The 26129-nt window shown below is 43.6% G+C and overlaps 1 protein-coding gene across 1 annotated transcript in view; it reads right to left on the reverse strand.

Moving 5' to 3' along the window:
* The window catches only part of NSG2 (neuronal vesicle trafficking associated 2), a 50443-nt gene that overhangs the window by 14451 nt on the left and 9863 nt on the right, over positions 1-26129 (reverse strand). Inside the window, exon 3 of the mRNA XM_090020620.1 lies at positions 19486-19605. Within this exon, the coding sequence (XP_089876746.1) occupies positions 19486-19605 (120 nt within the window). The remainder of the gene's footprint in view (positions 1-19485; positions 19606-26129) is intronic.

The raw sequence follows: 26129 nt of genomic DNA on the forward strand, positions 1-26129 counted from the left end.
ACTCAAGATGATTTCATGAAATGGATTTACAGTTGTCACTAAAATAATAGAGCACTTATTTTCCTTTTCCATAACTTTACAAGCTGATAAGACACTTGACTCAGGCAACACTGAGTCAAGTCACATAGAAATCATCTATTACTATTTAGAAAAGCTGGACATGTACAAATCCATGGGACCGGACACGATGCACCTCAGGGTGGTGAGGGAGTTGGCCGATGTGATTGCAGAGCTACTGGCCATTATCTTTGAAAACTCATGGTGATCAGGAGAGGTCCCAGACAACTGAAAAAGGATGCTCCACTTCAAGAAAGGGAAGAAGGGGTATCCATACCAGTCAGCTTCACCTCAGGTCCTGGGAAAATCATGGAGCAGATCCTCAAGAAATCCATTTCTAAGCACTTGGAGAAGATGATTAAAAACAGTCATCATGGATTCATCAATGACAAGTCATGCCTGATCAACTGTGGTCCTGGTTTTCTCTGTTAAAAAAAAATCCCCAATTCTCTGATTTTAAAAAATCCCCAAAATCTACATTTTTCTGTGATTAAAACAAAATGCCACTATACAGTTTTTGGATTGATATAATATTTTGTTTTAATCACGTAAAAATGTGGATTTTTAGGGGGATTTTAAGTCAGAGAATTTTGGACTTTTTTTAATCAGAGAAAACCAGGAACCCCGCTGATCAACCCAATTGTCTTCTATGATGAGGACACTGACTCTATGGATGAGGAGAAAGCAGTGCACATGATATACCTTGACTTTAGCAAGGCTTTTGATACTGTCTCCCACAACATTCTTGCAAGCAAGCTGAGGAAGTACAGATTGGATGAATGGATGGTAAGGTAGATAAAAAGCTGAATGAATTCTTAGGCTCAAAAGGTAAGGAGAGTAAGAATAGGATTCAGGGAGACCTAGACAAAATGGGCAACTGGAACAAAAGAAATCTCATGAGTTTCAATAAGGAAAACTGCAAAGTCCTGTACTTAGGCTGGAACAATCCCATGCACTGGTATGGCTTGGGACTGTCTAAGTAGCAGCTCTGCAAAAATAGACTTGGGGGTTGCAATGGACAAGAAGCTCAATATAAGCCAACAGTGTGCCCTTGCTGCAAATAAAGCTAACAGCATAGTAGAAGCATTGCCAGCAGATCCAAGGAAGTGATTCTTCCCCTCTACTTGGCACTGATGAGGCCACATCTGGAGTAGTGTGTCCAGTTTTGCCCCTCCCCCCCAAAAAAGGATGTAGATAAATGGGAGAGAGTCCAGTGGAGGGAACAAAAATGTTTCAGGGGCTAAGGTACATGACTTATGAAAAGAGGCGGAGGGAACTTGATTTATTTAGTCGGGAGAAGAGAAGACTGAGGAGATTTAATAGCAGCCTTCAGCTACCTGAAGGGGATGGAGTTAAATTTTTCTCAATGGTGGCAGATGACAGAACAAGGAGCAATGGTCCCAAGTTGCAGCAAGGGAGGCTTAGGTTAGATATTAGGAAAAATTCTCTCACTAGGAAGGTAGTATAGTACTGGAACAGGCTACCCCGAGAGGTTACTGAATCTCTATTCTATGATTCTACTAACCACACATTATGCTCTGCTCTGCAAGGAAAGTTGTTCTGGCTTCCTCAAACAGGATTTATTTTTTAAAGCTATGTTTTATTCCTACTTTATGTGATGCCTTTACAATAAGTTTTCTTAAAGTTTAACATATGCAGTGACAATGTTCTAATTTATGTCACAGGGAAATAAGGAAGGGTAAAAAGGAAGGACGGATGGGGCTAATAAAATTAAAAGTACCACTGAATCTTTTTATTTGCTTGGATGTTGTTTAGAGATTTGGCATGTTTTATCTGGTTTCCAGGTACTTTAGCTAGAAGCAGCCAACACTAGTAGCTTCAGAACAGAGAAAAATACCCATATAATGTATTGAACCAACCAGTCAGTACTAGAACATATTCTTCTTGACCCCTATGGCAAACAGTTTATGGCTTGGTTTTGTATTCATGACTTTCTAAAATGTTGGCCCAAATTCTCCTCTTGGCTTCTCTAAACTGAAAGGATCCAAATGAGGAGGATCTATCCATGGCTATGCCAGGGGGAGGAATGACAGTGTCGCTTCTGTCTCATCATTCTCTCCCATCCCATAGGATCTTATGGAAACCCCTCGGCAGGTGCTACTCAGAAACCAGGTTCCATGGGTCTTATTGGGAAGCGCCAAGAAGAGAGGAGAAGACTCTCCCCCAACAGTCTCCTATAAAGTCACAAAGTAGAGCTACTTGAAACAAGATCAGTCATCTCTGAACCAGTTTTCAAGCTCAGTCTAATCTATTCTGACTCTCATCCTTACCTACTCCCACCACTCGGGGCTCCACAACCTCTACTGTTGCCAGCTCTCTATTAATTTTGCAATTCAAGAAGCACTATCTATTGAGAAAACAGTTTACTACTAATAATTCCCCAGTGCTGTGCCTTCTAATGCTAGGAGAATACTAGGAGCACAGTGCAAGTGTGGAATAGGAACACCATGTTTCCAAGCAATTTGTCAAATAATTAAATTACGTGCACAATAACTAGCTGGCTTAATTATATTAGCCAGTCTCCATCATGTAATATAATTTCTAGTAGCTGTTTAGGCACTAATAATCTTAGATCACTTTAGATGTGCATGGTGCCAGCTGTGGTCCACATGACATATTTCTGTGCCAAGTCAAAAGCCTTGACTGGAAAATACATTGCTCACTTTTCAAGCCCTGATTCCTTATGGAATTTCGGAAATGGCATTTTCCAGGTCGGTATTTGAAATGTTGAATGTTAATGAATTTCCACTTTGATTAATTATAAGGTTTTGCTCTTTCTTTTTGACATTTAGTAGCTTAGTATATTCCTCCCTTGTTACTTAATGCAATTCAGTGAACACACGAAATTGTTGCCTTCCCACAAAAATGAGTTCTTTATTGCCCTTCTATTAATCCTGCAACATCACCAAGGTGTGGCAAGCACTTATTTCTAATGTGAGTCGTCCTGCTGAAGTCCACCGAGCTGCTTATGTGAATGAGAGATGCACAAGAACTCCACAATTTCCCATGGTAAAATGCAGCTTCTCCACCATGATTTAATGAGCAAGAGTAGTCTAAGATGAAAAACTGAGATCCGAACTTTGAACGTCCCCATGAGCCTCAGATTGTTTCTGACATCATGATTCACATCTAATTAGACTGACAGGTCTGACAGATTCGCTCACATGATCATCATCAAAATGTACTGGTAACATGGCAAAACAATCTGACCACTTCAAGCTTCCAGATGACTCTTCTAGACCCAGAGCAGCTTGGATAAGACATCTTTTAAAGTTTTCCCTTCATATATGATAAGCTGATAACTTGACTGTTTCAACAGCTGAATAAGATGTTCAGCTCTCAACCTTGCCCTTCCATGTTACTGCAGCATGTTGTAACACATCCTATGCTAAGTGTCATTTTTGTCTAAGCCCGTTTCTCTAAGGCTAGGGACAGAAGTGACACATAAACAGATTTAAGTGGTCAGGAACTGGTTTAAACCTGTAACAGAACGTAAGTTCAGTGCACATAAACCAGTTTCAAAACGGCCAAAAATGGTTTAAGATAAACCTGGTTGAATGTAGCCTTAACTGATTTGGGTCAAACTGGTTTATGAAATTTCTGTCCCAGACCTTTTCCTGGTTTAAGTTAAATCAGAGTCCCCCAACATCCCTGCATGCTTTTCAGCCCTGGGCTGTGCTCTCTGCTCCATTGGAGCAGGCCTGGCCCAGCCCACAGCTGCCAGCAAGGACTTTTCCTTTCCCAGCAGCCAGGAGCGGAGCAGGTTCCCCTGTCTCACCCCCTCCTCTGCCAAGGAATCGACCCAGCTCCAAGCTGGGGTGGGAAGTAAAGCCCCTAGTGCCAGCTTCCCCCCTCTGCTGGGCACAAGGTAGGCATTACCCCCCACCTCCACCCAGCTGCCCCACAGGACCTGCTGGGCTGTGGACCACACGCAGCAGGGAGCCCCGCGTTGCAGGACAGTTTGGGGTGAGGAAGCTGCAGCCCAGGGTGTGAGTCCCCTCCCTCTTCCAGGGTCAACCAGGCTGCAGCCCTGTTACAGCCTGGTGGACAGGAGCTACAGAGGCTGTGCCAGGCAGGGCTGATGGGCAGAAGGGACTGGCTCCAGCTATACAGGGGGGGAAGACTTGCCCAACACCTACAAGGAGCTTGGGGCAGGCTCAGCTCCCCAGCAGTGGCAGGGATGAGGCGCCAGGTTGCAGTTCTGCCCAGAAAGTGCCAGGCAGACCTGATGCTCTTACCCGCCCAGGCCAGCTTCAGCAAAGTGACAGCGCCAGGGGCCATACTTGCTCCACCGCTCCTGGGACACAGCAGAAGTCTGCAATAGGGGTAGGAGAGGGAGAGGGAAGAGGCTGCTGTTTTTCTTCCCCACTCCCTTCTCAGCTAGCATGCTAGCCAAGGAGAACATACCACGGGGTGATCCACCTGGCTCCCGGCTGTAGGGAAGCCCACAGTCCCCACCTGAGCTGGGAGCCACGTTGATCACCTAGCCATGCCCCCTCCCTGGCTAGCAGGCCAGCTGAGGTGGGAGTGGGGGGAAAACAGCACCCCTGCCCAGCTCTGGATCCCAGCTAGGCTAGGCCCAGCACAGTGGGTGAGAAGCCCACAGCAGGGGTCATTTCTCCCTTGACTCTCTCCTCTGTTGGCCTTCCAGCCAAGCATGAAGCATGGCCAGATAATCAGCCTGGCATCTGGCTGCAGGGAAGCCTACTATGGGAGGGGCGGGGGGGGTCGGTTATTCCTCAGCCTGAGCCGGGAGCCAGGCCAATCACCTGGCCATGTCCCCTGCTCAGCTAGCAGGCCAGCTGAAGAGCGAGTGGCAGGAAAACATCTCCTGCTGTGGGCTTCCCACCCCCTGTGCTGAGCACAGCCTGGCTGGGGTCCAAAGCCAGAAGCAGAGGTGGGTGAGGCACCTGTCACCTGTTGCCTGCTCGCAGTGGCGCTGGGTGCTTGGGGCAGTCTGCTGTGGATCATGGGTGTGGGTAGTGGCAGGGGGAGGCAATGGATCACTGAAGGCCAGTCCAGCCTGACCCTGCATCCCAGGGGTGTAGGCAGTGACTGGTTTGCAGAAGCCCACCCAGAGCACCCACCCTGAGCAGGCAGCAGGTGACAGGTTCCTCACCTCTGCCCACCACAATAGTTTACTCCACTGCTGCTGCCAGGAGAGGCAGGGAGTGGACAGCCATGCTGACCCCAGCCCAGGCCATGCTACCATAGCCTTAGGCATTGGTGAGTCAGGCTCCACCCCGTCCCTAATGCCAGGTCACATCCCCCCCTTCCCACAGCCAGGTCACATCCCCCTCTTCGTATCCTCCCTGAGGCCAGCTGGCTGTTCCTTGGTGTGACTCTACCCAGGGCACTTGTCAGTGCCCCCATTGCTCCCTGCAATGGGGAAATTAAACCCCTCCATCCCATCAAATTATTGACATCTGGCCCAGCAGCCCCAGGTGCACAGTCCTGGGTGCACGAGCAGAGCCTGTCAGTGCCCGCACCACCCATACCCCTGCAATGGGGTGATTAAACCCCATTTCCACTCAGTCTACCAGGACTTAGCCCCATCCCTACTCCTGCCACCAGCCAGTGAGTGAACAGGGGTGGGGGGGTTGGGGACCCCTGACAGGGGCTACTTCCCCCTCTCCCTCCAGGCAGACCTGGGCTGGGGTCCCTGCAGCCCAGCATGGGGGTTTAAACCCCTCCCCAATCACACTCAGGCCTGCCTGGGCCTGGCCACACCCCTTCCCTCTGCTTAGTTTCCCTCCAGATGATGGCTCACTCTAGCACCCCCTGGCTTCTGTCCTGAGCCACTGCAGGCATGTGCCTGCATTTCTGGAGTCAAAAGTGGATGTCCATCCACTTGCAAATTGGTTCAATCTATGCAGGTTAGACTAACCTGCAAAGATTGAATCAATTCAGGCTCCAGCTTTTTGAATGTCTGTCCTTAGCCTAAGACATGTGATAATGGCTGCAGGAGACAGGGTGATGTCATCAGGTGGGGCACAAAGGTGCAACCAAACTCAGATTTTTTTTTTAGGGGTTCTTAATGTAATCTTCTTCCTTTATAGTTAAACCTGAGTTATAGTATTTGATGCTTGTCACCCACATTTTTGTGCAGTTATTGCTTTGTAACACATCCAAGGGCTCTGGAATGCCAGTTGTAATTCCAATCTTTATTTGCTAATCCAACTTCCCAATTATACTTGGCATACCATTTTCATGAATGGACCTTAGAAAACCACGCAGAGCAAAACTGAAAGTGACTTTTTTTCAAATCATTAATTTGAATAGGTTTTTCAATTAATGGGATTACTGTAGAAGGGCACATTATCCTGTTGCCAACCTCTCAGCAGTGACATCTTGTAACATCTCATTGTGTTCCTCAGTGCCTCATCCATGACATCCTGTCCCTTTTACTGGACGTAGGGTTTGCCATTATACAAATTCTGCTAACAGATAACATTTATACCAATTGAACTATTTGTGCAAACCTTAGTCCCCCTGCAAAACTTGCTGCTTCTCCTGAGCATGTGCAGAAGCTCATTCTCCAGTCACTTATGTTCTGCTCCATTCCTATTCCACTGGGTAAGTGGTATCATCATCAGTGACCCGGGTTTTCTACTCATCATGGAAAAATGCAGTAAAACCCAAATTTTCTCTTTTTAAGGAGAAAAACACAGGAAATGGTGGGTTTCCCCTCGCAGGCTGGCAGAATTCCTTGGATGGAAGCTAATATTTTGGTCTCTGGAAAAATGCCCTAACTTTCAGGCTAAAGCGAAATGGCTCTCTTCTATTTTGCTAGTTAACACTCCTTCCAAGAGGAAGCATCATTCATGCTTCTATTCAAATATACTCACTTGCTCAGGACCTGATCCACATGGGTCTGCTGGCATGAATAAAGACTGCAGCACCAGGCGTCTAAAGCTATTGTTAAGGGGATTCTAAAAGAGAGATCTGCGAACCCCTTCCCAATGCTCAGTCCACCAAGTAGAGCGACACCTAAAACAGCCCACTGGTACATGTAAAACTCTTTCTCTCCTACCCTCTCCTCCCCTGATTTAGCTATGTAGTCAGGGCTAAAAGTATGTACCTCTCTGAAACTGGGATTCTGATGTCCCTGCCTAGCCTTAGGCAACTAGGGCAGGAAGATAAGAATTGTGCCTTTTGCCCAATGCCAAGTTGTTAGAGCACATGCCCAGGAAATGGGAGGGCAGGTTTCTGGCTTGACTTCACCCTGAAGCTGTTTGAACACATAGCTCTCACTTTACAGGGAGCGGCATAGCCACTATCAATGGGCTAAGGCCCCCACTCTCTGCACCATCTGTTGAAGCTGGACTACTATGTGCAAAGCAGTGGAAGAGTTGTGGAGCAAAAGAAGAGCATGTAAGATGAAGTCTGACTCTGCAGCCCAGTTAGGTGGGTGCTCCCTTTGGAGGAGAGTCCTCAACTCTAGACCCTGTGTTGAGAACTGTTATGAATTGCATTGAACAGTCACTGGATAATAAACAGGCAAACACAGGAGGCAGGGCAGGGGCCAGGACTCTTCCCTCTCAGCAGAGTGTGCGCATCACTGGTTTACAGCGTCTTCTTTTTGCCTGACCGCTACACTTCCTGAGGATGCTGTCTCTCCTGTTGCATTGCCTGGGCATCTAATGTAGGGCAGAGGATTTTTGCTCAGCATCAGTGCCCCCAAGGGTAAGTCGGTGCATTGCAGAGCAATGGCTGTGTCCTTTGGAGGATCCTGTGCTTCAGCTCCCCATTTGTGAAATGGCATAATAGTACCTCCCTACTTCACAGAGATGTTCCGTGCTCAGGCACAATGGTGGTGGGTACCATATACATGCCTAAAACAGATATGCACAAGTAGGCATCACTTGGCTGATGCTTGAGCCGCAGAGCTGTCTTTAGGAGCACCTCACTGAATGTCCTCCCCATAAAAATGTCCTCCCCATAAAACAACCTCTTACTTCATATTGGCAGCCAGTATAGGGTTACCATACATCTAGGTTTTTCTGGACATGTCCTCTTTTTGAGTCCTCCTATCCCTGTCTGGGTGGGTTTTTCAGAACTGAGCAAATGTCTGGGTTTTTGCTTTGCTCCACTATGGGAAGCAAGGGGAGGAGTGAGGGACACCAACAGGGCTGCAGGGATGGGCAGAGGTCTGTGGGTCAGGAGTGAGGGGCACCAACAGGGCTGGGGCACAGGCAGGGGGCTGCTGGGCAGAACCAGCATGGCCCAGGGGGGCAGGGTACTGCAGTTTGGGAGTGAGGGGCACTGGCATGGCTGGGGTCTGTGGGCCAGGAGTGAGGGACAGCAGCAGGGCTGGTGGAGGGGGCTGTGGCTTGAGAGTGAGAGGCAACAGAAGAGGCAGGGACAGGGCACCGCCATATCACTGCCCCCCACCACAGTCATATTCCCCCTCCTCCCCACCCCTGCACGACAGGTGTCTTCTTTTTTGGAACCGAAGATATGGTAACCCTAAGCCAGGTCTACCCTCTTAGTAGACATGAGCACCCCCAACTCCCCTTGGCTGCAGTGTGATGTGGGGAGTCTACCTGTCTCTGAAAATCAGGTCCTGAATTATTTTCCAAGGTGCCCATTAACTGAGACTGGTGATAACTAACCAGCAAAACTAACAGGGGAAGTCAAAAAGCAATCACTGGATTAAAAGCAAATTCACTGGATATAACAAAAGGCTTGGGTTTTTCCCTAATGTCTCCTTCCTCTGTCTCACACTGAGCTGAGTTTTTTCAGACTTGATCAGGTCACACTAAAGCCCCCACCAAAGCAGGTTTACACTAAGGATATAGCCAGCTGAGAAAAATTCCCAAGCATAGGAGTAACGTAAGACCTACAATGCTTCCTTGAGCATTCCCTGAAGCAATTCTGCTTTGCACCAGCACACATTCAAGCTAAAGTTTGCAAAATCTCACTGAATCACAGCTCCTTGAAACGTGTATTTGGGTTGCCAGATTGCAGCCTCTTATAACTTACCTGTTGAAGCGATTTGTGAACAGTGCATAGCTTGCAGCTCCAGTACTGCTCCACTGGGCTGAACTAGGCTAAGCGACACTCCTTCAGGCTTTTTCTTGTTTATTTGTTCTCCAGTCACTTCTTTACATTTTAATTTTACATGCAGTACTGACATTTAGCACTTCATCCATTGCAACAGAGGACTAGATGTAAATATCCTCAGAACAATCAAGCCGTCTACATTTAAATGCATGAGATAACTTTCTCCACCCCAAGCCAGCGGACTTTGCACTTGAAATGAAATCAAAGGCCACACATGCATATTTTAAAACACCTTTGTTCAGGGGACCCTGGTGGTTTAAAAAAATCAATTGGAAACATTTTCCTTTGAAAAGGCTGAGGTACTCAAATGCATTTCTACATCTCGCTGTGTCATCACGGGTCAGGAAATAAAACTAATAAAGCAGCAACGTTCATGGTCCAGTACACCCACTTCACTTACAAATCTTTGCTTATTATGTGGGTATCGTGCACAAGAACAGTGTGGCAGTATTCCTCCATTTTCTAGAAATTGGCTTGGGCCAGAGATGTCCCACAGGCAGCACAAGAATTAAAAGTCCTTTTCTTTTAAATGAGAAAGGCAGTAAGTTGTGACCGTATTAACATACAGATGTTAGTCTCCTTTAAAACCCCAAACCAAATAGGAACCATCTTTCTGACCTAGGACTTAAGATGGTGTAGACTGATGCTTTCAAAGGAGTTATGCTGCTTTTCTCTGGCTGAGAATATGGCCCAACATATCTATTATGTCTGCAAGTATTAAGCGGGAGTTTAGTTCTGTTTCCTGTTCCGTCAGCAAGCTGTGCTACTTTAAAAATAAATCAGGAAATGTTAGAGGACAAGTAGAGGGATGGATTTCACCTGTCTGATTTTGAGTATTCTGTGGTTTGGTTGCAATAGTTGAAACAAATTTCACTAGAGTCAATAAAATCTGATTTGGCTTTAGTTCAGCAGAAACCTCTGCCCCTTGCATCTTGTTAGTTCTTTTCTGCTACAGTAGCCAAACCAGTTTCAATCATCCTTTATTCCACCCTAAACACTGACAAGAAAATTATCCAACAAATAAAGGTCACAACCGAAGGCGGGGAGCAAGGTAGGGGGGACATCAGAAAGAAGCATTGCACTTGACTGTTAAAGCCAAAGAGACTGTCGAAAGAAATTACTCAGAATAAACTGAAATGGCAATTAGGTTCTGCAATTTGTGTGCGGCATGGTTTCTCATTCAGTCCAAACACCTCCCTTCTCTTAATGAAAAACTATTCAGGATTTGTATTGCATCTGTGACACTACAGCAAAGGGTCAATTGAAATTTCCATGACATAACTCCTTTGTTTCTCCAGGAAAACATCACTCAGTACAGATTGATCAGGTGTCTCCAGCCTGCAGAGAGTTCTTATACATCTAGATAGTCCAGCAATTGCAATAGCACTGAATTTGCGTGTGTTTTCTGGGCAGAAATTACATTCTCTGTCACAAACAAATCAATTAAATAAAAAGACCTTGACCTAAGGCTGCTGATTAGTTCAATGTTGTTTGCAGTGGATAAGAAATATGCTGGAGGAGTTCAGTCTTTTGTGCAAGAGAATGTATGTGCATCACACAGATATGAAACTAGAAATGTGTCCTTGGTTGAGTTTCTACTTCTGATACAAGAATCTGGACTTACATGGCTCCTATGTATGAGGTGGTCCCAAGTCTATTCTATGTAGGGTTCTTGTCAATTCTGATAACATGTTTTTGTCATAGAACCTTTATAACGCTCCTGGCTTGGCTTTCATTAGGCCTCCATTGTAATGGGGAAGCACACGTTAGCTGGAACTGCTTGCATAGAACCTGAACTTTTCCACATGCTGAGCAATGTAAGATTGCCAGTGGTAATGGTACCAGGTAAGGCTAACACGTGGTAAAATTAGCACTATATTTCTTCAATGACTGAAACAACAGACATAACTACAGCTCATCTTCAAAGCTCAGAATTATCACTGCAGATCACAAATGGCTCCATGAGTCAGTCTTTGAGCACAACATCAGGATGACTGGAACATACGCAACATATCTTATTGTTTCCTGCTTTCAGCCAGGGGGGGAAGAGAAGAATAACTGCTGAGTTCAGGCAATATTTCTAATTTCCTTTCGTATGTGCCTTGATCGGGTTAATTAAGAGCTGTTAAGAATGACACAAAGTCTTAGCATGCATCAGGTTTCAGTGGACCAGATGCAAGGCTTGCAGGTCACTAAGTGTTTAAGGAATGGAAGCAAGGAGGTGTTGTGACCCATCGTCTTGGAGTGAAAGTGAGTTCCTTTTGCCCATCCTCTTGCTCATCCTAATGTCCATGGAAGAAGACCACCTGGTCAGACCCTGGAGAAGATTTGGATGCCAGAAGTAAAAACAGACAACTCTCCAGTGCCACTAAGAAAACAATACATCATGTAGAGTAAAAGGGAGGCAGAGCCCACTGAAAATGAACTTTTTACAGAGGCAGGGAACTAGGTCTGGTAGTATCTGAAAGCACCCTTTGCCCCTAAATTGCCAATTTGTCTCTGCTTGCCCCTTGCTTTCCTGGAACAAAAAAAACATTAACTGGCTGCATAGTTTTCAGCCCAGAAATAATAACCCAACCACATTAACAATTCTCAGTAAAGTGAGAAAAATCTCTGTTTATTAGAGCATGTTCCCTCCCTGAAGCACTGCTCGCATTAGTGAGTGTAATGGGATCTTTCAGCCGCCTCCCTGCATCTGAGAGATAACTGATATGTGATGTGGCAGTTGCTATGGTAACATTGTTATTTTATTATCATTGCTATTATTATTATTAAAAAGCAGTAGGGAAAATTGCATAGCTCACAGACCTGAGCCTTTTCCCTGTGAGTTATCGCTACCCTGTGGCAACTCAGCAATTAAAGGGGCCTTTTATTTTATTTTTATATATACATGGTGAATTGGCACAAGGACACACATCGGACCATTTTCCTGTAAATGATTCATCTCTCTGCTGGTTAGGAATATCAGCACAGAGCAGCGTCCTACAGGGAAATGTAGCAAAGTGATGTCCTACAGGGTGGAGAGATACAGATCAGAACATTAGGGGTAAATATGAGCGATTTAGCCCTTACTGGTGTGCCAAGTGCAGTGCAATCTTATGAAAAAGCATGTGAGAAGCAGCTCTGGGCAGAGTCTTACTGGAGAATTTGGTAGACTAGCACATGGCAAGGAAGGCACAGGAGTAGCACCGAAAGAGAAAGGCTGCGACTCCACAGGGGAGAATTGCAGAATACCTTGCTTGGCAGCCCAGAAGGTGACATGCCCTTTAGAAATGGTTGGGACAGGGGGAGAAAGATGTGTCCATCTACCTGTCCATCCTGCGGAGACATATGGCATTTCTGAAAACAAAAAAGCAGGGCAGGCTAATTTGGACAAAGAGCCCCTGGAAGCCAAAAATCCCCACACAGCCAATTTTCTGCTGCTCATCATGAGAGACTCTTGGTCACATCTCAGCAGCTTTCACACACAGAAACAAATAGATACAGATTCTGGGCCAAAACGTGCCTCTACTAAAGTAAAATTCCTCATTCATTTCAACAGGGTCAAGGGCCAGCAATTCTGTCAGATGCATGCTTGTCCTGTGGACCCTATCTGAGTAACCTCTCTTGCAGAAAGGAGCCTGGTTCTCTCGGTGGACCAGGATGAAGCGCCTTCAAAATCAGTTCGGCTACCACCATTTACCCCAACAGCAATTTGACACTGCACTTTCAGCAGTCCATATAGCCTATCTTAAGTCTGAACCAATAGCATTAAACAGATGCACACTTTATAAGGTAAGGGACTAATCTCTCTCTGCCTGCCTTGTAGAGCTTGATTGGAAGCAAACAGATTTTGTCTTCTGTTATTGCAATTTATCCTTCTAGTGCATAAATCTGCCTCTAAAATCAGCCTGGTGGTTTCATCCTGCCTCTTCAACTCAGGGGCAGAGAAAACTCATTGCTTAGACAGGTGTATGCAGTTGACAGGCATGCTTAGATGGGTTCCACAGCTTCTGAGAACCTCAGAAAGTAAGTTGAATCATTTCTCTCCCTGCATATTAGAAATCCACACATCTCAGCAGTTTTTTGACCTTTTTGATCTAGAGTGATAAGAAATACATTGTAGCTGCATTCTCTGAAGGAACAGATTACACAGCCAGTGAATCTGAAAATGGATCTCGCCACCTTGTAGTAAAGGGTGAAGTTTCCAGTCTTGTTTAGTGAGGCACTGATCAATACACAGAACTGATTTTCCAGCTAGATAAACTACTCACAAGAAAACATCTTCTGAAATATCTCAATTTCTTCCCGCATCCACCCACTTCCAATTTGTCCTGTTAGGGCCAAGACTGTGGTTTAATTATTTCAGTTTCTGGAGGCCAATTAATTTAGCTTTCTCGAGAGAAAAATCCATGAAAAGTGAAAACTGTAGGGCTTTTGCAAAGGAGGGAATCTATGGTCCATCACTCCGAGTGGTGTATTAAACTGCTGAGCGCAGAGGGCCAACACTAAATGTTTTATTTAGGAGCATCGTGATTACTGATGTCACACTAGATCAGTGGGCAAAGTGCTGGGGTCTCAAAACACTACTGTGTTGGTGCATTAAATTAACAGATCAGGTCTACTGTCTTCCATACTGAACCACAGACATGAAAACACAGAAAAGTGTGACTGTGTATCTCAAGGCGTTTACTGAACATTCATCCAATTCTGGTTTGATGGGCCTGGTGGGGCTCATGCTGGACTGGGAGTACCCTCAATGATACAAAGGAGCAAAGAAAAACCTAAGTCAGTTCCAAAACTTGCTAGAGGAACGCTTTATGGAGGTATAACTGCCTGGAAGTGAAATAGCTTATAAACCAGTACCAGTTGGCTTAGAATATATTTTGTCATTTCTTCTCAGTGGGGAGAAAAAAAAATAAGAAGTATTACTTTTGTATATGGATGGTTCAACCTTAATGTTATTTTAACATCATTTTCTTGTAACCCTTCTGCACATGGTTTTTTAAACATTTTTTATAAAGTATATATAGGATGACTCATGCAGCTAAAGAAAAAGACTAATTGGTCAAATTTCCAGGACACTGTGTACTGAGCTCTAAAGAAACATAATCTCATATATTAGGTGATGTGACAAGTTTCAGAAGCTATCTAAAATTCTAGGAGGAGGAAGAGTAAAATAAGACCGTTGCCTAGGGACAGTGGCTGCTGTCAGACTTTATGATAATTAAAGAGATCAGATCTGTACTACTCTAGACAGATGAAAGCTACACATATATAAGCTTGCATTCTGGCTTTGGCATGTTCACGTTAGAAAGCTATCTAATAATTTATTAACCTCTTCAATAAAAGATTTCTAGTAAAGCAAAATAAAGGTCATCTGCAGATTTAGCAGCCATGTTTGCAACGTCTTGAAACTTCCTTCACAGAAGAAGCCAAGTTCTCTGTGATGAAACTACAGCATTCAGGGGGGAAAATGAGAACTTTGAGAAAATCTCTTCTTTCCCTGCGACCTTTCCCAGACCAAAGGCAGAGAGGAACACAGCACAAGGAAAGGCACTTTACCAGTTGACACAGTCTATAAGGAACACTAAGAAGCAGAAGGAAAAGCAGCTCCAGAAGGATCATCAGAAAGTGGGGAACATAATCACAACTATGGAATCCAACCGCTCTTTCCACTCATGATTATTAATGATAGAGACTCACTTGGCCTTATTATCACAACATTTATTTCTAGCTGAACTGATGATAATGCTCCCCTTGAGGGCAAAGTAGGAAGCAAGGCACCTCATTTCTTATGCTTTAAGACACTTGATTTACTGAAAGAGTCTAATCCAACTGTACAATGGCAAGAGCCTTTGGAGAGAAATCTTCCAGTTTACTTCCTTGCCCACTCTTCTCAGTGAATTCTCCCCCAGCACAGATACACCAGATGCTGAGCCAAATACTGCTCACCTTGCCCGCACCATCCATCCTGGGGAAATCAATAGGATGACTCATTTGATCAGATCTGTGGCAATTTAGAATAGCTGAAGATCTGACTCGCGTATATAGGAATACTCTAATTATAATCAGGCCATTAACGAAAAGGTGCGGGTGATATTTCTGACATATTGCTTACTGACGAGCTGTACAGAGCAACCAGTCAGCAATAGAAAATATGATCTCATTTATATTGTCTTTTTTAAAGCTTCTAAAAATGTGGCCAAAACTGAGATAAGAAAAGTTAAGCACTTACTGTGATTTCCTCTTACAAAAAACATGTAAAATGATTTCATCAGTGCCAGATACTAGACCTGCCTATAACCAGAGGGCAGTATTTTTTTAATAACTTCCTAAAATGTGCATCTATATAAAAACGTAGTGTAACAAAAAAAATCCAGTACAAAAGGTAATAAACTATAATCTATTATCTCAGCTCATTTTGGTCAGGAAATAATACCACAAACTTAATATAATACATGGAAGCTTTATGAAAAGCAGGCAGACAGAGGCTTATAGTTTTATCCACTTTCAGGCGTGAGGCTGAGTGATTAATAAGTGACACTGAAAAGTACAGAATGAAAATCATATGGAATTTAGAGGAAGGAAATAGCTTACAAATCAAACTGTCATGCTGCTAGACTACATAGGAGGAGCTGTGACTCCACAGCAAACCCTTCTCTTCCATCCCATACAGCAAAGGAAAAGCCAGTTAACAAAACAAATGTCACTGAAGTGGATTTCAGAATCACCTCCTGTTTCCCCAGGGCCTTCTGCCTTGTCTCTTTTGTTTGCCATCCTATTTGCATTAGGAGTGGGAGAGGTCAAGAAAAGATGGGGAAGAGACACATGGAAACTATGAAAGGTAGAGAGAAAAAAGTATCCAAAGGAGGATCTGAGACAGAGGAGCAGGTTGGGGGGTTTGAGTAATTGGAAAAGGAAGATACCCCCTAGCAGGAATAGATTAAATAAAATGTAGAGACTGCAGCAGTGGGACTACACTTTTAACTGTGTATTAAAATAAATAATGGGCTCCAACATGTCTAATGTTCTTGGCTTCAAACGTTCCAAATGTTTTTGGCTTCTTTTTCAATAATAGGACCAGATCCTTAGATGAAATTCAAACCTGATCTCCATTGACTGCTTCTGGGCTAAGAGCTGTAGGACCAAGTTCTAAATAGACAGTGATGTCTGTTAATTAGGATAACCAGAATAATTGTACTCAGTATGTCCTACTGTTTCTACGCAAATCTTCCAGTAGAACTCTGTTTTACTCCTCTGTACATGTGTTTCTCAGATTCAGGGTTCCTGCTTCTCCTCTGTACACTATTGGTACTGGTTTCCATCACCTAGTATCTCAGCCATGTCTAAACTAGCATTCATGCTGCTACTCATACAAGTGCAGCTCCATGTAGGCGAATCCCAACACACGTGCATGTGTGGTTTGTGGCACTGCAGACCCATCTCTGGTGTCGCAAACTGCACACATCACACATGTAGGCATTCATCATTCTGCTAATTTGCAGTACGGCAGGTTTTTTTGACACTGGGAAATCCTGCTGTCAAAAATCCCATGCCAGAATAAAGCAGGGCATTTCATGCACCACCTGAAACCAGAGCCTGGCTGGCCAGAGCCACACTTCAGCTGCCAACCAGGCTCTGCACATCTGGAATCACTGCTGCTGGAGCCCCAAGAAGCCCCCAGGATCCCAAATAAGGCTGTTGCGGCCAAGCCAGATGCTGGGGCCAGCCCTGTGGCCAGCCAAAGCATGCACCCAGGGACAACTAGCAACTGCACAAATATGTTCCACTACTGTTTGTTCCCGGGGAATGCGTGTTTCTGCTCATTGGGATGGCCATGTGCCCCAAAGGACAGCTTTCCAGGTACTGCTTTTCTATCAGCCATAATGTCTTGATGTCAGTTTAAGGGCCTTGTTGTATGTTGCACTTTAAGCTGCTCAGATGTTGATCCATGTTAGACGCAATCATACATTCAAGCCAGTAAGGGCCTTGAGGACGAAAGGTAAGAAAACCACTGCCCCACTCCCATTCTAGGCTTCCCCCATTCCCCCTACTCCCCAGGGCTCCCTCTGCTCCCCCCTCCACAACCTCTGGGGCCAACCCCCCTGGCCCTCTTTCTATCCCTCCCCAGCATACTTGTCACAGGCTATCTGGGGAAGCAGGCAAGGAAGGGGACAAGGGCAGGTGAATAGGGATCTGCGGTGCAGGGGTGGGCAGCAATGGGCCCAATCTGGGAGGGTGGGGGGCAGTGGGCCAATCAGGGCTGCTGAGGGATGGGGGTAGGGATCAGCAAGCCAATCAAGGAGAGGCAATGAGCCCAATCCAGGCCAGCAAGGGGCAGGCGAGCGGGGTGTTCACACTAATGTGAAGCCTAGAGTGGCTATATATTAGGTAACAAAAATTGAGTAACACAGATCAGAGATAATCCTCAGATGGAGTGACGTAACTTAAATCTGCCTAAAGAGTGCTTAAAACTAGTTTCATGTGTTAATGTGTGGACAATCTGGGGGTTAAGAGCTCTAGGAGCTTCCTAAAATTAACATGTAACAAGTCCCTGACTGTTAACAGCATGATATGACCCAGGTAACCAGCTGAGATCAAAGCACACCAACCTGGCTACAAAAATAAGACCACTTCCATTTTTTCACAGACCACATGAAAATGAATCACAGATACAAATGTCTAATCACTAACATTATCCATACATAAATTTGCACTACTTGGTGAATCAATGGGAAAAAATTAACAATTCTATTATGTTTAACAAAACTGCCAGTAGATTTCACCGCTACCATGAGTTCTGATTTCTTTTGCCTGTAGACGAATATGACTACAACCTGTATCCCAGTAAGAAATCAACCATTCTGGAAAGCTGAACCAATCTAGTCTCAGCTGTTATAAAGATCGATGAAACTAATTAATATTCAATTTTGGTTTTTTATCAGTTACAGTTTTGACAGACTTCTGTATTCAAAGTAATACTCATCTCCTGAGTTACTGGAAAATAATCATAACAAAACTGTACTTCTAAATGCGTCTGTGTTGTCTGTACTTTCAGATTTTGCTGAAGTGCTTGTGTTCACCAGTTTTTGCTGCGTGCTTGGAGAAGTAAATGCACTTGGACTGCTAACAGTATATCTGATACAATATCCCAAACTTCTACAGCAAGGAATTGAACAAAGACTCACAGTAATATAAGCCCAGTTCTAGAACTGTTGAGTTAGGCACTTTTTTCTTCCCTCTTACAACTCTTCTTCCTGACCCTGCTTTTCTGTTTAAACTTAAAGGGGGAATTTTCATTGACCTTTCTAGAAGTGGAGTCAGATGTCATCATACTGAATTCTAAATTTAATAATAAAAGCATGAAAAGCACTTTTACAGCGCTTAAAAAAAGTTTGGGATCTGCTCAATGACAGTGAGAAAATACCAGTTACTGGATGCGTCTCAACATTCATTATTTGATGCACCTGTAATGACAGGTACTAAACTCAATGCGCTGTAATCAGCGCTACTGAGCATTTGTGCAAACAAATGGTCTTTTTGTGACATTAATATGCAGTAGACTAAATCAACTGCACATTAGCGCATTAGCATGGGCTTTGGCACCGTACTGATGTGCAATAGAATTAGCCTACTGTGCTCAAAACATCTTGTGTACACCCGTCCATTATGTAGTATGGTTTGTTAGGACGTGAAGTAAAACCTGTCCTACTCAGCTGCAGTCTCACAGGTTTGGGCTGTTTAATAGCTACAAGTAGAACTGATTTGGAATATTTAAATGAAACTGTTTCTTGACAGAAAATACCAATTCACTGAATCAAAACTGCCCCAGGAAGGGAAGTTTTGATAAAGGCCCTGTTTGGAAGACAGCTCAAAAAAGTGTATGTATGTCATCTGTCAGATTATTTCAGCATATATAAACTGAAAAAGTTCTGTGTACTTTTGCATTGTAACAACTTACCATTCAGAAATTTAACATGACTAACAGCAAAACATTTTTTTTAATGGTCAAAATTGGAGTGAGGCACTTTAAAAGATTCTGAAACAAAACATTTTCATGGACAAACTGGTTGGTTTTTTTTTACTTGATTGTTGCTCAACGTTTTTGGAGTTTGAAATTTTTGTCCTGGACTCAGATGGGAAACATTAAAAAAATTATTTCAGGGATGGAATTTTAGGGCCAACTAGAGCTATTGCTGTACCCAAAATAACAGATTTCTGCCAGCAAAATTCCCATTAACCCCAGTGGTAAAGAGAGAATTAAGTTTTAATATTTTCACGGTCACATTGGTTAAGTTATTGTGAAATATGATAATCTTGCAAATGAAGGTAGAAAGCACTTTCTGTACTATTTCTTACCTTTAGTCTTTCTGTTACTCCATCAGTGAAACTGACTGTGAACTCAGCAATTTTAGGCACCCTGAGTTTGCCTTTGTTCTTCTGGTCAGGCTGATATTCTGTTCTTGTTTTCACAATCACCTGAAAAAATGCCAACATTTTAAGTTTCTGCTCAAAACAAGACCATTTTTCTCATCTCAAAAATGTAGCTTTTCTATATTCACCTTTATTGAACCACCTCAGAAGTATTACAACCATTAATTTAACACAGTCTGAGGACATTCTTGGGAATGTGGATGGATAGATGGATGGATGGATAGACAGACAAATAGCTAACACTATCCATCCAAGACTATGAAGCTGTCATCTTCACAATTAAAAAACTGCCCACAAAATCACTAATAATAAAATCACTGACCTAGACATATTTTGAAAACTGGCAGCTTTTGAGAAAAATACCAAACCAACCTACCAAAATACCAAAAACCCATGTAGGGAACAAAATGTTGGTATTCTGAGGAATCTGGCCCTTTAAACCATGGAATTTTCTCAGATATCCCTAAAATAACTATTAGAAGACAATACATTATATTGAAAATGGTCTAAAAACCTCAGAGCTTCATGTTCCCCAAGTTGCTGGAGAGCCAGTTGTTCACAATACAGTACACTGGAAAATACCTGAGGAAGAATTCATCCATGTCTAAAGAGCCCCCCTGAAGAAGCACCAAAGTCTCCAAGCTCATGGTATTACATAACATGTGGTATATCATAGAGCCACCTCTGAACACCCTACCTAACACATCTACTTTTTTGCCATGTGGGAAAAACTCTAATGGAGGCAGTGTGTATTTGTGTAAGTTGTGTGTTCAAAACAAATACAGACCTCAGGTTTGGGCCCAAAGAGAACCAAAAATGGACAGGATGCCACAGGATTTGGCTCCAATTCTCCTATTTTCCTCCTAGCCCTTTTTAAAGCCTGTGCTATAAATTATAGCGTATTGCCCATTAGCACCTGCTAACCAGTGCTCAGAAAATGCATTCATGTTCTATTTTTAAACCAAGCAAGCACAATACCCAGATCCCTTCTGATCTGCAGTTTCCAGCTGCATATATTTTCCCTATCTAATTGCAGAAAGCAATGCAGGAGTAGTGGTACAGTGTTCATGTTCTCCCTGCAAAGTCTGATTTATTTCCAATTCAATCTCTTTGACTTCTTTCAAATTCATTTATCTTGTTTAATGGAGACCCTGGGTATAGATAAATTTCTTAAATATATGTAAGATGGTTTTCCCATATGCTTTGACACTAGACCCAACGATGGGCTCTGTGACTATGAAATAAAATATTAAGAGCCTTATTTGTATCTAGATATAATTTATATTTTCTCCTGCAGTCTGTCATTGACCGTTTTTTCTGACATTATTGCCTCCTCTCTGAGTTCAGCCAAGGTCCTGTCTATAGCGAAGAACAAGCTGTTCTAGCCACAACCAGGGATCTGGTTGAAGAGTGACAATCAGCCTAGCCAGGCCCACTGTATGTAGTGGCCTAAGGAATAGTCCATTACAATTCTGTATCATTGTCCTTGGGGGGGCGCAAAAAATCCCCGGTCCTCAATTATTAAGAAAACTACCTGAGACTCCTTGCTGATCGCACTAGCAGCCAGCCTTCTGTGTATGCAGGCCCATATTAATCATTCTACCTGTCCTTGTTTGATCAAGTAATTTGCAAGGGCATAAAGCATTGTCATAGAGGAGCCAAGGAGAGCCTTGCGAAGTATGTCACAGTGCATCTGCTCTCCAGTTTTTTAATCAGAGATTTGCTGGAATGACTCAACAGAAAAAAAGAGAGAGACCGTCAGCAAGGTCTTCTTCTTAAGGGATATTGTTGATAACAAGGAAATAAAGTGAGTGAACATAAGCAGGAAAAGAAATTGAAAACTCCCCGATGTGGGGGGTCAAATCCATCAGTTGATGATGCCTGCAGTAGTGCAAGGCATAGACAAGGACCCCATTTTTTGCTAGGTTCTGTACAAGTACCAAATGCAAAAAGCTGATCATTGTCCCACAGAACTTACAATAAATGAGAGTGCGGATCATCATAATGGTATCCTGGCCCCTCTGACTCCAAGCTGCCACCTATGCAGGGATTCTGGGACTGTGGTAAACCCCTTGTTTACCAAAGGCCCACTACTGCCCTCTGACATTTCAAGGGTTTCAGAAAAGGCTAGTCTAGTAGTATACCAACATAGGAATGAACTCCATTATCCCACCACAGAGCAAACCTGTTTCCAATTCAAATACGGACTACTCTGGCTGTTAGAGCACCCAGCTATAGTGATACCTTTGGAGCTGGCTAAACCAGAATTTTTAAAAACATGGTAAAGTCTTGTCTCAAAAGTCTGGGGGTTTCCTATTTTTAGTTTTCCAGGGGAAAAACTCCCTCCCCCCCCCCATTTTGACACTGAAAAATAGCTCCTGATGACTGAATCTCTGAGGGTGTCTATCCAAATAGCTGTTGGACTATGCAGTAATAAAAAACTCTACCATACAGTCTGTACAATCAGTACAGTCATCACAGTTCATTTATTATTAGAAGCCCTCAGAGCAGTTCCATCATAAAACCAGAATCCCAGTGTTTGAATCATAAACAAGGTACTGCAGATCTCTCCAAGAAAGGTTCCCTGGGAGTGTTACAGGCATTTGTTATAAAGCGGAGCAAACAGTGTATTTTTTCATTCTCTTCTCTCCCTTGTTTCACAACTCTGTTGACTTCAACAGAGTTACCCCTGATTGACACAGGGATAAGGAACCCAAAAAATCAGTGACCATGATATAGTTAATTTCAATGTAAAATGAAGCAAAAAAAAATCCAAGTTTCTTATTTGCTGTCCTGTGTGAAATTTAGAGAGGAAATGGTCCTTTTGGAAGGATACAACTTCCAAGGCACACAGTGAGTGCCCTGGTGTTTATAGTTATGGGTTACCAGTATTTCAGGCTTCGAAACAATAGTCTTTTGGGCTTTTGTAATAAGTGCAATTAATTAATCACAATAACATTTATATAAACGAATACTATGTTCAATACTTGCTATAATAGTGAACTGGCCTCCCAGGTGACTCACTGAGCTATGCTACCTCTGTCTCATGGTCCCTTTAGTATGTGACTTATCTCCTCTTTTCATTCTGTCCCGAGACTCCACAAGGTCACACCTCCTGGACTGGTTGATACAGCTTTTAGCTGGAAGCTCTTTGGGGGCAGAGGAACTGTGTTTATTCATCTTGTAAACCAACATGCACGTTCATGACTGAATATAAATAGTAATTCTGTCCTATCAGTCCGTGGGATTAGCTGAGCCTTTGTGATTACCAGACAAATGCCATCTCAGCATACTTGGACACATATCAGCCTTTGTGTTTGCTTACCTAGGCTCTGATCCAGCAAAGACTTAAGCATGCACTAAACTTTATGCAGTGTGATCATCCTACTGAAATGCTGCTGGGCTGCTTTATGGCCAGCTTAGCTCTAGCTCTGGCCCTTTAAGCCCTATGCTGTATGTGGAATCTAAACAAATTCCAGTTCTTGAGCAAAGTGCTGTTACAGCCATAACTCGTTTTTAAAGTCTTTACTCTATGTCTTAGGCACCCCCCACCTTTAATCTGCTCCAGGATGATGCTGTTTATGACAAAAGCAACAAAAAGGACAACAGTAAATCATTCCAGGTTTTCTTCACTTTACAGCCACAGTAAAACTGTCCTGTGAAAACTGCTTCCAGAATGAAGTTTGTAAATAGCTTGAAAGAACATAAGAAAATCTAGGAAGTAGGAAGGCTTTGTAACCCAGCAGGTAAGTATTTATTCAGACCCAGCCTTTTACCTCCAACCCCTTCCACAGGAAAAACCCCAGACTATCTCTTGATCTCATTAAGACTCCAATCTGGCCATGCATGTAAGCATGTGCTGAATGCTTATTAACATCAATGGGATTACTCAGATGTTTAAAGTTAAGCATGTGCTTAAGTACTTTGCTGGATCAGAGCCTAAGACTTTCAGTCACCTTCAATCACCTTCCCTGCACAATATATTATACCAATCCTCAGCTCTCCTATGGCACACCTCAGCCATAGTCCTCACAGCACTTTGCACAATACAGAGAAATGGAGGAAAAGAAGTGTCTTCCTGGGACATAACAGGAAATCAGTGGCTGATATAGAAATAAAGCCTAAGTCTTGTGACTTCCAAGTTCATTTTGCATCTACTGGACCACACTGCTACTTAAAATACCTACTGATTTATCAGGTTCTCCTATTATGGAAGATGCAATAAAGGAGACCTGAGTAAGGGCATCAGTGACAAAGCGAAGGGGTGCCAACAGGCACTGGCCAGCCAGGATGGGGTGTGGGACGGAGCCATGAGTGGTTTGTTTGGGGGGCAATGGGGATGGAGGGAGGGGGGGTCCTGCTGCTGCATGCACTCCCAGGGAAGCATTGGGGTGGGGGGGCATGTGCCTCGAGATCTGTGTGCAGAGCAAGGGCAGGCTGGACTGCAGGCTTTGCCCTGGACACTAAACTTCCTTGCCACGGCACAGGAGAGCACATACTGGTAATAGTGATAGCAACCAATGTTTAGCCCATCTGAGCTTGTGAAAGCCCTTGATATGCTTGGAATCAGGGGCAGCAGAGGATATAGCAGTAAGACACTAGACCAGGGAGATGGAGGCTCTCTGCAGTATTGTCTCCTTCCATGTCTCAGTGAAAGATCAACTCTGCATATTGAAATAAAAAGGATACACAACAGGAATATGGCTACTGCTGGGTTACCAGCAGGAACCAGACTTAGGAACCCACCCCCTAAAAGCACAAGCCTTTACTGCTTGAGCTAAGAGGCCAAGTCCACTAGCATTCACATCAGCCTCTTATGCATGCCCATATGTGGAGGAGGGAAAAGACTCCCTTGGTGGTAACGGAGGGTTAGAAAAGCTCAGGGGCTCAAGAGTCTGTTGTGAAGCTACTCTGCCTGGGGAAGGCTTAGAAGCAGAGTGAAGATACTAACCCTCCGTGCCAATGCCTCAGCGCTCCATAGATGGCTCAAGATCCCGTTGCAGCTATCAGGCCATGCATACTTTTGGAGGGCCACATCACCTGCCCAGTCCAGAAACAGTAAGTTCTGCTCCTCCAACATTCTCAAGGGAACTTTCTGACCTCAAATGTATTCATTTCCAGACCACTTTTTCCATATGACAGACAAACAGCCATTATTCCATCGGACCCTTCACAACACTCAGTTCACACCAAGTTCCCTGTATACTTCTCATTTCCAAACTTCTGAATAATATACACTAGCTTCAAACACTTTCCTAAGCTGAAGCCTTCTGTCAGACACCTCAGGGCTTCCTATTCTCCTCTGGCTTCCTCTTTCCTTTCATACCATGTTCAGGCTTCTCAAAGTCTCCTCCAAGGTCTCATACCACACCTACATCTCTGCTTTCTCACTCCTACTCCTTTTACTCAGCCTCCTATGGATTCCTTTCTAAAGATTACTTCCCACAAATCTTATCTTTCTACTCCCCTCCTACATGTTTTGGACACTGCATGCAGAGCCAACACCCTGACTCTTCATTCAAAGCCCCCATTAAAATCTACTTTTCTGAGAGTTATCATATCAGTAGTAACTCTCTAGAAAATGGGTTTCTGGAAAGCTGGCAGTAAGGCTATAGGCCTGTATGAGTCACATATATCTTACCATTTCATTTCTTGCAGATATATCTCAAAGGCGTAACATTCATCTTTGCTTGCAAACAGAATTTTGGCTGATGAAGTCTGTTAAAACTGTCCCTGAGATCTATATCTAAACTCACATACTATGCTGAGCATAATCCTCATCCCACCAGAGTTACTAACAAAGCCCTCTTTCTCTGCGGTGAGTCCAGGATCAGTCCTCTAGTATGTAATAGGGTTTCAGCTTTGACAGATTATTGGTACACTGGGGTAAGAAACAGCCGACCAGAGGCTATGTGCGCATGATAAAATCTATTTCCTACATCTCTGGCTCAAGTAAACAACAAAGGAAACGTTGCACATCACAAAAAGCTTAGATGATGAAAGAAAAAGACAGAATGCCTCTAATCAAGCAAATGTTTTAAACCATTTGCTTTAAGCAGGAAAAGGAAAGAGTAGGGTGGATGTGAAATATAAAACATAACATCAATTATTAAAACTTTTTGTCTAAATAAAATGACTTCCTGGAAAAAGATGAATTCGGAGATTCAGATCATGAAATGTGCCTTGAGTATTTTCAGTCTGCTTAAATATAACATCATTTATTGCCACTTCATATTTGCACTTAAAAGCGACATTTTCCCCAAAGAAACAAGTGATAATATTTAACATAACTGGCATTGTGAAAACTTAAAATTATTCATTTAGAAAAGGACATGCAGCCTGATGCAATTCCCACTTCACTGCCAAGGCACATGTAATATATTGCAGTTCAGGTGCTGCAAAGTGCAGATCATGAAAATTTAAAATACTACTTCCCAGGATTATTAATAATGGAGAGTCGCTCACTGTGAGAGGCCTTGGGATTGGCAGGAAAGAGAAATAAAATATGTTTTTCCTGCCAGGGAGAAGGGTTTCTTCCAGGTTCAGAGCTGGCCTTTCTAGCCTCATAA

The sequence above is a fragment of the Crocodylus siamensis genome, chromosome 10, assembly GCF_052110815.1.
Source record: "Crocodylus siamensis isolate JL-2025a chromosome 10, ASM5211081v1, whole genome shotgun sequence".
NCBI classification, from domain to species: Eukaryota; Metazoa; Chordata; order Crocodylia; family Crocodylidae; genus Crocodylus; species Crocodylus siamensis.